The sequence below is a fragment of the Podarcis bocagei genome (genome assembly GCF_964188305.1).
Source record: "Podarcis bocagei genome assembly, chromosome: 10".
NCBI classification, from domain to species: Eukaryota; Metazoa; Chordata; class Lepidosauria; order Squamata; family Lacertidae; genus Podarcis; species Podarcis bocagei.
The window spans coordinates 19,600,948-19,614,146 of record NC_138135.1 but is presented as its reverse complement, the minus strand read 5'-3'; the positions used below and the strand labels follow the sequence as shown (position 1 = coordinate 19,614,146).

Sequence of the window (13,199 nt, the reverse complement as noted above, 5' to 3'; positions counted from 1 at the left end):
TTGAGGAAATTATTACATTTCTGTTGCTAACAATTCTTAAAATACACAGATACATTTGACGCTTGCAACACATTTATTATGGTACAACTATTCATGGGCTACAGCTAGGGGTGGATGAACTTGTCAGTTTCATTTTCTCTCAATTTGTAAATCCACCCCCCTGACTTGCTAAGTTCAGTTCTCCACATTTCTGCATTAGTTCCTTAAAAAAGGACTCATGAAAATTTATCAGCATTTTAGTGCAAATTTATCCTAATATACATATTTCTATGTGCTATTTTGTTGGATATACATTTATTTGCAATTCATTTCCCTATATAAAATGCATTTTTGTATGTTAGTTTCACCAATATATGCATTTTTATGTATGCTTTACCCTGGCACATACATTTTTGTACACATTACTTGGCTTGAAAACCACATTGCAAAATTCAGAGAAGTGTAACTTTTGAAAGAGGGCTGTGTTTCATTTTGTGTATTGCTCCTGAAAGCACAGGTTTGATAGATTCATCTTTACGTGAATGAAATGGATGAAATTTCCCCCTCACCCCTAACTACTGTCCATCAGGTGCATGAAATGGCATCTTGAGTTGCAGGAACCAAATCTACATAGTTGGGGGGGGGGGGCTTGTAAACATGAAAGTCAGCAAGAAATAAAATGTAGAAAGGGACAGACCTTGATAATGGCCTTATTAACAGGGACTATTCACTGTGGCAAACCCAGACACCGGTTCTTGTCTCCCGATCTACTGTGGCAGCACCTTTGGGGAATATTCCATTTCTGAATTTCCTGAATGCATCCCCTTCGCCTCTGCGACTCTATGAAACGAAACTTTTGTCAAGCTACCTAACATGAGGGCTGGGGAAATGCTATGTTCTGTATAGTCTGAAGCAGTCAGGTGGCCAAACTGGTGAGGACATTTTTTAACCCCTCAGTATTTGGCACACTGGGTCTCTCCTAGCCCTATTAGGAGATGCAGGGAAATTCAGCCTTTGATCTTCTGCATGCAAATCATGCGGTCTCCCACTAAACCACAGCCTTAGCACATTAAATGAAAAACAGACCTGAGGTTTGACAGAAACCCGCTGAGACCAGGAAACAATAGTAGCTAAGCTCCCACTGTTGACATACGCAGAAGCTAAGAAATGAAACTTAAAGGCTGTGGGGAAGGTCTGATCACTGCTGATCGAGGCAGCTGTCACTCACAAAACCCAGCAGGGTGTATGTGTGTCATCAAGTCCCAACAATTGAAGGCCAGTGGATTAGGGGGCAGAGATCATATAATTGTTCTCAGTGTCAAGTTACATTTTGTGAAAGAATCAGTTGCCATAACTTGGCTTAGGATATATCTTCTTAAATCCATTTTGGATGCAGCGTGGCATGATAATTTTTTTTTGAGGGGGGAGTCCAAGTTATGCTGGTGAGATTTACCATATTTTTCTCCTTCCTCAGGAGGAAGTCACATTGAATTCAGTCAGGGCTTATTCCCTAGAAAGCATACACAGGACTGGTCATATTTAGGAACGACAGTTCAATCCTATACTCAGAAGTAAGCCCCATTGACTTCAATGGCACAGCCAGGTAAGGTATAATGGATGTCAGCCTCATTGAATTCAGTGGGCACTTCCCTCTGTGTAACATATAGGATCAGGCTCAGGGCCGGATTTAGGTTTGATGAGGCCCTAAGATACTGTAGGTAATGGGGCACTTTATATTTTAGGGAACAGGCTGGCAGGTGCAGCCCATTACTTACATCATAGGAGCCTACACAACACAAAACACTGTTGCTGTACATAGGTTTTATTTTATTTTATTTTTTCGAAATCTACATCTAGATTTTTCCTTTAAAATTTTTTTTGCGACCCCCAAGAGAGTGGGGCCCTAAGCTATAGCTTGTTTAGCTTATACGTAAATCCGGCACTGATCAAGCTCAAACAACACAGGTGCCCGTCAGCAATATTATTTGAAATCACCATGATTAAAAATCATCTCCGGAGGGCATCTAGATAAAAGGCAGTCTGCAGTGGCATAGCATTAAACTAAAAACGAGTATCTGCTCACCCCTCCATGCGGGCGTTAAAAAAATAACTGTACCGGACCCTGCTTAGCTTTTGGAAATTTGTGAGCAGTTTTATTGCTGGTCCCAACGGAGAAAAGTGGGTGGCGGGGGTGCGGAAGAGGAGTAAATCTGCAGGCTTATCCCTTCTCTCAGATTTGTAGCCCCCCTTCCATCCCTCTTTAAGCACTGAAAATGCAGGCACGCAACTAACGTGTGGTCCAGTGCCGGATTTACGTATAAGCTAAACAAACTATAGCTTAGGGTCCCACTCTCTTGGGCCCCCCCAAAAAAATTTAAAGGAAAAAAAACCTGGTTGCACATTTCCAAAATATAAGATAAAAAAATAAAAATAAAACCTACATACAGCAACAGTGTTTTGTGCTGTGTAGGCTCCTATGATGTAAGTCTGCTAGCCTGCTCCCTAAAATATCACTGGTTTGTTCCTATTAGGTCCCTAAATTACCATATAGCATATATTCAACACACACAAAAACAGCGACGATTTGTTGTTGACAAAGGACAGCTGGACATATAAAGGGCCCCATTACCTTCATCAAACCTAAGCCCGGCATGGTGCGGTCCCTTTTCTGCTGCAAGCGGGTGGGGGCGGAGCTGCTCCGGAGCCGCGCTTAAGTTTCACTTTCCAAGCTCTTCTCTCAAAAGGGGAAATCAAAACTCATCTCGGCGGCTCCGCTCTGCCCTCTAGCCGAGGCGCGCCGCGCTCAGGAGGGAAGCTTGGCAAGCGCGGCGCGGACAGGCTCGTTTCCACGCTCGTGGAAAGCGAAGTGAAGCGGGGCAGCGAGGAGATCCGGGCGGCTGGCGGTCGAGGCGCAGTAAGTCCCAATTCTTCTCGTGCTCAAACGTTGCATATTCCGTTTGCTTGCTTGTTTTTTTTTTGAATATTTCAGCTCTTCGGAGAGAGTCGGTGCTCCACTTGCTTTGGGAAAATAGCGCTGTTTGCACGAGACTCTTAGTCCCTGGGTCGTGGGTTCGAGTGCAGCGGGGTGGACTAGATGACCCAATTTTGTGATTCAATCCTTAACTTCATTCTACCGGGATGGCTTTTTGCGATCAGGAACGCCTCCCCAGACTTATCAGCAGGCTGACAAAAACTACTTGTTGAGAAACAAAATAATAGGAAATAGGGAATAGAAAGGAGCCCCAGAGGGTTCATTGGGTTCACTCAAAAATTAAAGGGTGCAGGGTTAACTGAGCGACATGGATAAGGGATCATATTCTGCCTCAGTTTTTAACTCAGAAATTGGCATACTCCTATAGCAGAGAAAAATTGGTCTTTCCTATTTAAAAGTGCATCATCAGGTGGAGCTGAGAGAGTCTCTTGCTGAAGTCCGGGTTCACCTACTGCTCTCCAGATGTCTCTGCCTTCAATTCCCTCCAGCCATCACCTGGCAAAAATGTTGACCCTGGTCTGAATGCTTATGTTGCCCCTACAATGCCACCACTTTAGACCGCAGTGCTTATAACTTCACTTCAGAACCACACCATTAACATTTATCTTCTTCCTGATAAGTTAGATCAAAACCCCCAAATTTGCCAGCCAGCCCTGTGATGAGGGGGAAAGAGAAAGAAATACTCTGAGCATGTGCAGGTTTTCATTTTAAACACATGTACATCATAGCACCATCGTGAACTTCAGAAATAAAATAGCGTTTTCTGTGGCTGCCCTGGTGCTAAACACATTTGCATGGGAGTAAACACCATTTTGTTGTAGGAAAGGGTAATATATGTTTAAAGTGGAAAAGAATAAAATGTACCTGCCTGGCCAACTGCTCCAGATATATGACATTAAAGAGAATAAAAATAAGAAATGATGATGTACGGTGACCAGCAAGCCCTCTTCTCCCTCCTGGAAAAACAGCAGCAGGAGCAACAAGAGACAACATGAGGTGCTTGTTTTGGGAGAAAATTGATTTGCATGTTGTCTACTTGTGTTGCATTATAGTACGTTTGATGGGTCAGAGAGCTGGACGTCCAAAGCCAAAAAGGACATTCAAGCTGGAGGAATATCAGACGATGACGGCTGAGGCAGATGAGGAGAGCTCTACAGAGGAAGCTTTGGAGACGTGCAGCCAGAAGCTCCAAGAGATTTGTGGGATGGCAGACTCAAGAAATGGTACATCTTATTTTTTTCTTACATTTTCATTTCTCAGGGGTGGGGAACCTTAGGCCCGGGGACTGACTGTGGCCCTCTGGGACTCTCTGTCTGGCCCTTGGCACACACACCTCGGGCCACACCCTCTCCCAAGCCACGCACCTGTCCCCAGGCCACACCCCTCACCAGCACTGCTTCAGACCCTCCTCAAATGTTTTTGCTGGCTGAAATGTGTTCTTCAACTCTGATAAGACTTCTTGCTTGTCTGAGTGGAAGGTGAAGAGCAGGATGTGAGTGTGTGTAGAAATTACCCTAGAGCTCAACGGTACGTTTATCTTCCTTGTCTTTGGTGATCGCTCGTAGCCAAGGAAGATTGTCTTCCATGAACATGGTCTCAACGGTGAGTTCATAAGTGACTGTGGAGGCCAATTCTAGATCCACACATCCTTCCACAGTGGGGACATAGGTTTCTGGGAGGGAGTTGATCATGGTGAGGGTTTGCCAAGCATGCCTTCCTCTTAGTACATTTCTCCCTTGCGTCCTGAGTTCAAGCGTTTTCAAAGCCCACGACGCCTTTGATAAAGGCTGTTCTCCAACTGGAGCGCTCGCAGGCCAGTGTTTCCCAGTTGTCTGTGTTTATACTACATTTTTAAAGATTTCCCTTGAGTCTTTAAATCTCTTTTGTTAACCACCAGCATTACAGAGAATATTCTCACCTCACACCACCAGTTTTGGCTTGTGCATTGTTTTGAAAACGGTGAACCTTTAACGGTGAACTTAATCAAATTTATCCCCCCACCCCAAGTTTCATGTAATTTAGCTTTAGATTCTATGCCTATTTACACTGAAGCAAGTCCACCCCCCCCCGCATGAAACCTAATCCAAAGAAAGTGTCCATAGGATTGCAATCATAAGTCAAAAGCGTGCCATTCTCCTGGCCCTTAACCAAAGCTGCATCTCTGGGTGTTGTCTCTTACTTCCAGGGGCTGTTGGCCTGTACAATATTGGACTAAACTGCTGCCTCAACTCCTTGCTTCAGGTCTTCTTCATGAACAGACAGTTCACTATGATACTCCGGAGGTGAGTGAGGATTTCCCCACCAACCGGTGCAGTGCTTTGGATCAAAATCTCTTTCTCTAGAGGGCGGTGGGGTGGGGGGAATGCTTAATTCAGTTTGCCATATTTAAAGGAGTAAAAATCTGCACAAAAAAGTTGTTGGTTGTTGAGCTTTTTTGGCGATGACCAAAACCAGAGCCGCCCGTGTGCACAAAATAACAACAACAACAATAATAATAATAATTAATAAAATAAATAAATAAATAAATAAATAAATAAATTGAAGATGAAAAACCAAACCTCCCCAAACTTGCTATAACTTGTAAAAATGCACATAAGCCTCCCAAAAGAGGCCATGTCTGGGAGCTCTTCTTGGAAGCAACAGAGCACACCGTCTCCACCAAGGAGGAGACAGGGGACTCCCCTGAGAAGGAGGCTAGTTCACCAACACAGGAGCCAGATACAGTGGTGCCTCGCAAGACGAAAAGAATCCGTTCTGTGATTCTCTTCGTCTAGCGGTTTTTTTGTCTTGCGAAGCAAGCCCATTGACGGATTAGAGGATTAGCGCTTTTAGCGGCTTATCAGATTATCGGATCAGCTGATAAGCGGCTTAGCGGCTCATAAAAGGGGGGGGGAGGAAAAAACCCCGCAGGAACTCGCAAGACATTTTCGTCTTGCGAAGCAAGCCCATAGGAGATTCGTTTTGCAGCCTTAAAGCATGAGGCCCAGTGCTTTCTGACTGTAAAGTGTGGTGATAGCTTTCCTTCTTTCTGTTGCCAGGATCAAAGTGCCGTTTGAAGCTGCAGAGCAGAAAGCAAGCGTCCCTTATCAAATGCTCTTGCTTCTGGAGCAGATGCAACGGAGCAAGAGAAGATCTGTGCATCCCTTGGATCTTGTCCGCTGCCTCTCAATGCACAATGTGAAATGTAAGGAGCAAGTGGAGTCTTTTTGGTTCCCGTAGGGAGGTGTCACTTGGAGGGTGGGGGTTGCTTATAGTTAATAACTGCCCTCCCCCTATAGAACGCGTGCAGAGGTGTTTTGATAAACGACTTCAGAAACATTAGTCAGGTTGTGTTTGTGGATTGATGGGGCAAGAATGGAAGGTTGGCTGCCAAAAATATATATAGAGCATTGGAATCTGGAGGAAAGGGGCGAAAATAGAGGAGTTTGAGAAAGGCATAAACAAGCCGTTGTGCTAAATTTTGCTTGTTCCTCTTCCTTTTGTCTAGTGCTTGTTCTGTATGATGCTTCTCAACTCTTCTTGATCCTCTGGAACCTAATTAAGGAACAAATCACCAATGTGAATCTGGTAAGAGTCCGGATTTTGCAAAGGAAAACATGTTACTTCCACGTTGTATGCAGACACAATGAGTTACCTGCAGAGGCCCTTGAAGTATAGCCAAGAATACTTTTGTCCCTTGTTGAAAAATCAGAACTTATGATGCAGGCTTATGTTCGGAGCCCTGCCAGAGAGTTCTGTATAACTCAGCAAATACATCAGTTCAGATAGCAGAAATGGGATCAGTTCCCCTGGATCTCTCCCCACCACGGCTACTATTTAAGAAAACATGCAATTGAAATCATACTATTATTCTAACTTGTAATATGGCTCTGGGTTGTACCCTTTTAATTTGCAGAGTTCCCATCACACATAAAATACAAAACCCAGAAGCACGTAACAAAGACTTTGATAGCATAAACTTAAAAATACTGAGTACACAACTCTCTCCAGGATCCTTTAATCTGATTCACCTTCCCCTGCCCTGCTCTCCATTTAAAGTACACTGTGATCTCCTATTCTGTATATAATTAAAAAATAAAATTAATCCAACTATTTTTTTTGGGGGGGGACCCACAGCCTAGTAATAAAACAATAGTAAACATAGACAAGAAAGCAGGATAGCCACCATCTTGGATGGCTTTCAAAGAAGATTAGACAAATGTCTGGGTTAGATCTGCTGAATAGAGGATTCTGTAGTGAGGCAGATATTTGGGCTTGGTGGTGGCTTTCTGCTTGTTTTCACTCTAATGGGAACCAGTTTGAGGCCTGTCAGTGGAATCACGCAAAGAGCAGTGCTTGTTGACAACACAGAGCACATCATTTATTCGCTTCTGGTTTTCTCCTCCCCTCTCTTTAAGGTTGAAAGCCTGACTCTCCTGCACACCATCCAGCTGCAGCAGAACCTAGTGTGTCAAAAGTGCTCAGCCGAAATGAAGAAGGATAGCAACTTGATGATGTTCCCACTCCCAATGTTTGATTCTGATTCTCACCCAGTCAGGACATTGGTATGTGAAGAGGGTCTCCATCTCATTGTGCTTCATCCCATTTAAGCAAATGGGTCAGAACTGGGTTTCTAGTGTAGTGCTCCCTCCTGTCCTGTAGAGGGTGTGCGCATATAATATCAACACAGTGTTTCTGCTGGGGAAGGGCTCCAGAAATGGAAAGTGGGGCAGAGGAGGCTAAACAAACAAACAAAACTCCAGAAAGATTGGTTGGGGAGGAAGGGGAAGACTCTTGCTGCACTCAGAACTCGTTGATAAATGGTTTCAGATCATTTTATAGGGCTCCACAACCAACTGCACCACCTTGCTTGCTGTTCCTGGGGAGCAGAGCCTTTCTGTAGAGGGATGTGCTGAATGGAGTTCTGATGTATGGAGAGAGCGAGAGGCTGAAAGTGGAGGAGCTGATCCCCAAACTTCTAGAAAAGTGCTTCTAGTTCTTCAGCATGTCCAACCTTTGGGGACAAAACAACTTCTGGGGCTGCCAGTGTCTATTTCAGTATGTAACATGGACTCTGCACAAAATGGAGGCAACTGCCCATATAGTCTCTGTCAGGCATCACACTGCCATTACTGTGGTCATGGCTTCAAGGTGATGCTCACCTGTGTCAGGTGTGTGCATGTGGCCAGGTGGGCCAAAGCAGTGGCCAATAGGGCAAAGTAAGAGGCAATGATGATGATATAATATTAAATTTACATACCACTCTTCACCTGAAGATCTCAGGGCAGACAGATGTGGGAGAACTTGGCAAATACAGCCTGGCATATGGGTGATGGTGGGTACTTACCTTGTCTGAAGGTAGACTCTGAGGCACAATAATCCAGTGTAGTAGCATATCTGAAATCAGGCCAGAGCCTAAACAGAAGGATTAGCAGAAAACCCCATGGATGCTGCTCCAGACTCCTTGGATGCAAGTGTAACGACTTTTTAAAAACCTATGGCTCCTACTGGGTTGAAGGCCTGTGTATTTTCCACAAATACACACAATGTGCAATTGGTACAGACACTTTGTTATCACATCAGAAGCAGCGGGGCTGTCAGATAAAGGCAACTTGTAGCTCTCCAGATTCTTCCGGATTCTCACTCGCATCAGTGCCAGCCAGCATGAATTCCTCTGGGCACATGGGACTAATCTCTGCTCTTTACCTTATTCAATCCTTCTAGGGAGATTCACTGCGTTGTTTCTTTGCGCCGGAACAGCTGGTGGATGAAAATGCATGCCACTGCGAACAGTGTGGCTTGGAAACACCACATCTACGGGTAATGTTGCCTTTGAACGTTAATTAGCAATTCAATCCTTGGAGCTTCATGTTGTTTCCATGTTGGATGAGGATATTTGTTCATAGAAGAATCATGGGGTCTGGCTTTTGGCCATTATTGGCAGGGCATTTTCTTTGAATTCAGAAGTTCCCAGATTCAATCTCTGGCATCTCTAGGTAGGACTGAAATTCTGGAGAGCTGCGGCCTGTCAGGGTAGATGAGACTCAGCTAGTTGGAGCTATAGCCTGGCAAGGCAGCTTCATGTGTTTCCAAGATATTTACACCCCAATTCACAAGGTGGTTCCCACCCTGTATGAAGTGGTTGAGGTGACTGTGGCGTTCACACAGGGTCCCCGGACGTTTGACGGTCTATTGATCCCTGTGCCACCACTGTGATCACTTCCCCGCTGCCACCAACCCATTTCTCTCGTGTACACACTGAGTCCAGACACTTGTTAACATTAAACCAAATAAACAAGTTTATTTTATAAGCATTAACAAGTTTATGGTTACAGATAATTTTTCTTGTCAGTTTCTTAATCTTAGTTTCTTTACTGACCTATACCTTCCTAATACCTTCTAACTGATTATCCCAACTGTTTTAACTGACTCCTCTTAACAGGTTCTCTCACATCAAACTAGCCCAACCCCCAGACTTATCCTCCCTCTCCCTTCTCTAACTCCAGACTCACTTCTTAACAACTCTAACTCTAACTCCTCCCCTTGGGTTCCTATTGGTTAATCATTTTACACTTAGTGAACCTTTTCCTTGTGACCCAGTATGATGTCACACACCTAGGAGGGCAAACACCACAGTGACTAGTGGCAATTTGCTAAACACAGCATTGGGATCTAGGTTTTCAGAAGGGTGAAAAGGGTGTGATTTCCCTGGATCAGTAGTTCCTTGCAAGAATGCTTTGCAACTATTTTATGCTGACCTCTGTATTCCAGCCTTTGTCTTTCATTGTTGGTGTGCATCGATTTTGCAGGGCATGAGAGTTACACGTCTGCCACAGACATTGATGCTGCACCTAAAGCGTTTCTGCTGCACAGAAGGCAGCCAGACCCGGAAAATCAGCCATTCCTTAGCCTTCCCACAGAGCCTAAATTTCAGTGAGATCCTGACGCCAGAACAGTACAACCAGGATGCACAGGAGGTGGGACACTTAGCTGCATCATCATTCGCTTTGGACTTAGAAGGCATAATGAAATAGCCCAGAGTGGATGTGGAGAACTTCTGGTTCTTCCAACATTGATGAACTGCAATTCCCATCAGGAAGCATGGTCAATGGCCTGGGATGAGGGGACTTATAGTTCAGCAATGTCTGGAGGACCACAGGTTCCCAACCTATGGGCTAAAGCAGGAGGGTGCCTTGCCTGGACTGAATGTTCAGGTCCTCTGAGACTGCATCTGTTTCCACCATGGTCAACCAAGTGCTTTCATCACATTCTGGGATAACTTATTCAAGAACTGCAGAGCAATATTAGTCTCAAGAGTGGAAGTTTGCATTTTGTCCACCCTTGTTTCTGTGGACGCTGTTCTAGATGCTCTCAGTATTACGAAGCAGGAATTAACAGGTCCCAGAAAGGGATGTCATTTCAACTTCAAGGTTGCTATACTGTTTGTTCTGCAACAGTATTTGAGGAAGACATAGTTGTCTCCTATCCCCACCCCACAGCAGAAATTCCCCTCCTTAAGAGGTATGTTCAAGGAAGACATAAGGATGAAGCGCTTTGGTCGGTGGGGAGTCAGAGAAGCACGATGGTCTATTCTCTAAAAAAAGCGGGGATAATAGGTAGTGCTTTTTCTGGGGGTACTCAAGGCTCCGCAGTACTGGCACCTCCCCCCCCCCCAAATGTTAAAAGTGTGGCACTTACTGTAACAACTTCATGGTGAGTACCACCACCTTTTTCTATTAAAAAAGCACCGGGAATAGGGAATTAGAAGCGCTATGCAACTTAAACAATGGAAAATGGAAAACATTTCTCTAAATTTGAAATGGAGATTAAGCCTGCCGAAAATGTTGTTTTGGGTATATTGGACCCCAAAACATTTATTTATTTGATTTGCATTTCCTCCAAGGAGCTCAATGTGGCATTCATGGTTTCCTCCCTCCCCATTTTATCCTCAAAACAATCCGTGAAGTAGGGTAGGCTAAGAGACAGTGACCAGTCCAAGACTACCCAATGAGTTTCATGTCTGAGTAGGGTCTTGAACCCAGGTCCTAGTCCAACCACGACACTACACTGGATCTTTATCTCGGGAATACAGAAAGATACTGGAGGTGTAATGCTGGAAAGGCCTCATTGAGGCATATGATGTGGTCCTGTCCAGTGATAGTAATTCCCTGTTTTGTATCTCTCCTGTCTTCCATTGAAAATATCTCTCTATGACTCTTTCCAGGATGATGGGTTGTATGATCTGTTTGCGGTTGTTGCACACTCGGGATCAGCTAACTTTGGTCATTACTCTGCATACATTTGGAGTCTCACGGAAAGCAGGTGGTATTGCTTCAACGACTCGAGCGTCTGTCAGGTGAGGAAGGCAGCCTATATGTGGCGTTGTGCCTGCTTCCCTCCCCTTCCACCTCTCCCGGCAAAATCAGGGTCTGAGATCTAACCACGATGTGTGTCAGCGCATTGAAAAAGGTTGCAAGCCATGCTGGACGATGGTCCAAATCCAGACCTAATTGTGCACAAACAAGGAATGGGCATTTGAATGGATGTCAGAATGCACTTCCCATTCAAAGCCATGTAGTACTACAGATAGACACCTCTGATTTATGCTAGTGGTTCTTGATCCAGCTAGGGCCAGTTGTGAATAACGGTGCAATCCTATACATGTCTACTCAGAAGAAGGTCCCATTGAATTATGGGACTGGAGTCTTGGGCAATTTTATAGATTTTATATATAAAACATGGGTTAATTGGCTTGAGTCTGAAGCAGCCCTAATTAAAAGATAACCAAGTCCAGTAGCAGCAAAAATTACATAGAATCATAGATTTGTGGAGTTGGAAGGGATTCCGAGGGTCATTTAGTCCAACTCCCTGCAATACAGGAATCTCGGCTAAAGCATCCATGACAGATGGCCACCCAACATCTTTGGGTAATATTTAGAACCAGATGTGTGTAAAAGGTCTTAAACCTCTGCATAGTGGTCTGTGAAAAGATCTTTACTTTAAAAGTGAATTACACATCTGCTTAAAAGGTTAACCCAAGATTTTTTCAATTCACAAAAAATACACACAGAGTCATCTATCAGCTGTGTAACAACTTATAATAATTCTCTTCATCTATTATAAGAAAAAAAGTTTTAATATTAGCTGTATATTTTATGTGCTTTTGCAATGGATGTGAGTGGGGTTTTGAATCTGTCTCATTCGCTTGCTCCTTGTACTGTGTATTCTGCAGGTATCCTGGGATGATGTCAAATGTACCTATGGAAAAGCATATCTCCGCTGGTAAGGCGGGCCGACTCTTTTTTCTCTTAATCCTACTGGAAGACCTGGGGGGCGGGTGCTGGAGGAGGCAGTGAAATGAGTATGGCTGGCTGTGTGGAAAACAAAATTTAAAAACCATTGCATTTTGAAAATAAAAAAATTCCTTCCAGTAGCACCTTAAAGACCAACTAAGTCTTAGTTGGTCTTTAAGATGCTACTGGAAGGAATTTTTTTATTTTGACTATGGCAGACCAACACGGCTACCTATCTGCATTGCATTTTGGTTTGGAATGAGCTGGTTTCAAGATGAGCTTTTTCCACCCTAGGCGTTTATTGTTGGGAAGAAATTGGATCAATGGTCCAAGTAGGTATAGGGCATCTTCTTAATCCTGTGTACTCTGTTGGATAGAGATTTGAGGACTAACTACAGGTTGACCACTGTGCTGTTTGGTTTTGACTTGCTTATTTCCTCCTTCCTGTAGGGGCGAAACAGCCTATCTCCTGGTTTACCTGAAAAGGAATTGTGGGAAGCTCTGATCTGATTGGCTCAGGGCAACCACAGGGAGGGTGCAATTTTTTTTTGTCCAGATTCTCCAAACACAAGATGACTGACTGTCCATCACATTTGTGCAGGAGAGTACAAGCGATATGTGAACTCAAAGCACCAGGAATGGAGACCTTTTGGAAAGAAGGCTCAGAAACACACGCTTTTATCTGCAATCTGTCTTTGGAAGTTACACAGTGCCTCACTTTCAGACCCTCTGCAGCCGGCTAGTACAGGAGACAGGGCCAGTGGTTTAAGTGTCTTGAGACTTGTATTTTCACGAGGATACTGAGAATTGTTCTAAGAGAGCTTATACTCCCCTGCCGCCACACAGTGGTCAACACACTTTTCATAAAACCAGTTCCCAGGATTTTCTGCACAGTTGAGACAGCTTATATGCAACATAGAATTACCCTTCATCTCCCCATCCCAAGCTCTGTTCTA

General features: G+C 44.2%; 1 protein-coding gene across 2 annotated transcripts; it reads left to right on the top strand.

Moving 5' to 3' along the window:
• The first annotated feature begins 2,713 nt into the window (after positions 1-2,713).
• On the top strand, positions 2,714-13,006 carry USP18 (ubiquitin specific peptidase 18). 2 transcript variants are annotated; one of them, XM_081210411.1, is made up of 11 exons: positions 2,714-2,893; positions 4,024-4,194; positions 5,213-5,253; positions 6,010-6,155; positions 6,459-6,538; positions 7,369-7,515; positions 8,675-8,770; positions 9,760-9,927; positions 11,175-11,306; positions 12,183-12,232; positions 12,694-13,006. In XM_081210411.1, the coding sequence occupies exons 2-11, from the start codon at positions 4,111-4,113 to the stop codon at positions 12,746-12,748; spliced, it is 999 nt and encodes a 332-aa protein (XP_081066537.1). In that variant the 5' UTR covers positions 2,714-2,893; positions 4,024-4,110; the 3' UTR covers positions 12,749-13,006. The 2 variants fall into 2 exon arrangements, with proteins under 2 accessions (XP_081066537.1, XP_081066536.1); XM_081210410.1 differs by having other exon boundaries at positions 2,715-2,893; positions 5,157-5,253.
• The last annotated feature ends 193 nt before the right edge of the window (positions 13,007-13,199 follow it).

Excerpts from the sequence above, each read along its gene's own strand:
- USP18 (XM_081210410.1), top strand. The coding sequence starts at position 4,032 with ATGGGTCAGAGAGCTGGACGTCCAAAGCCAAAAAGGACATTCAAGCTG. Across the intron at positions 6,156-6,458 it reads CTCAATGCACAATGTGAAAT|TGCTTGTTCTGTATGATGCT; the intron begins GTAAGGAGCAAG and ends CCTTTTGTCTAG. Across the intron at positions 6,539-7,368 it reads AAATCACCAATGTGAATCTG|GTTGAAAGCCTGACTCTCCT; the intron begins GTAAGAGTCCGG and ends CCTCTCTTTAAG.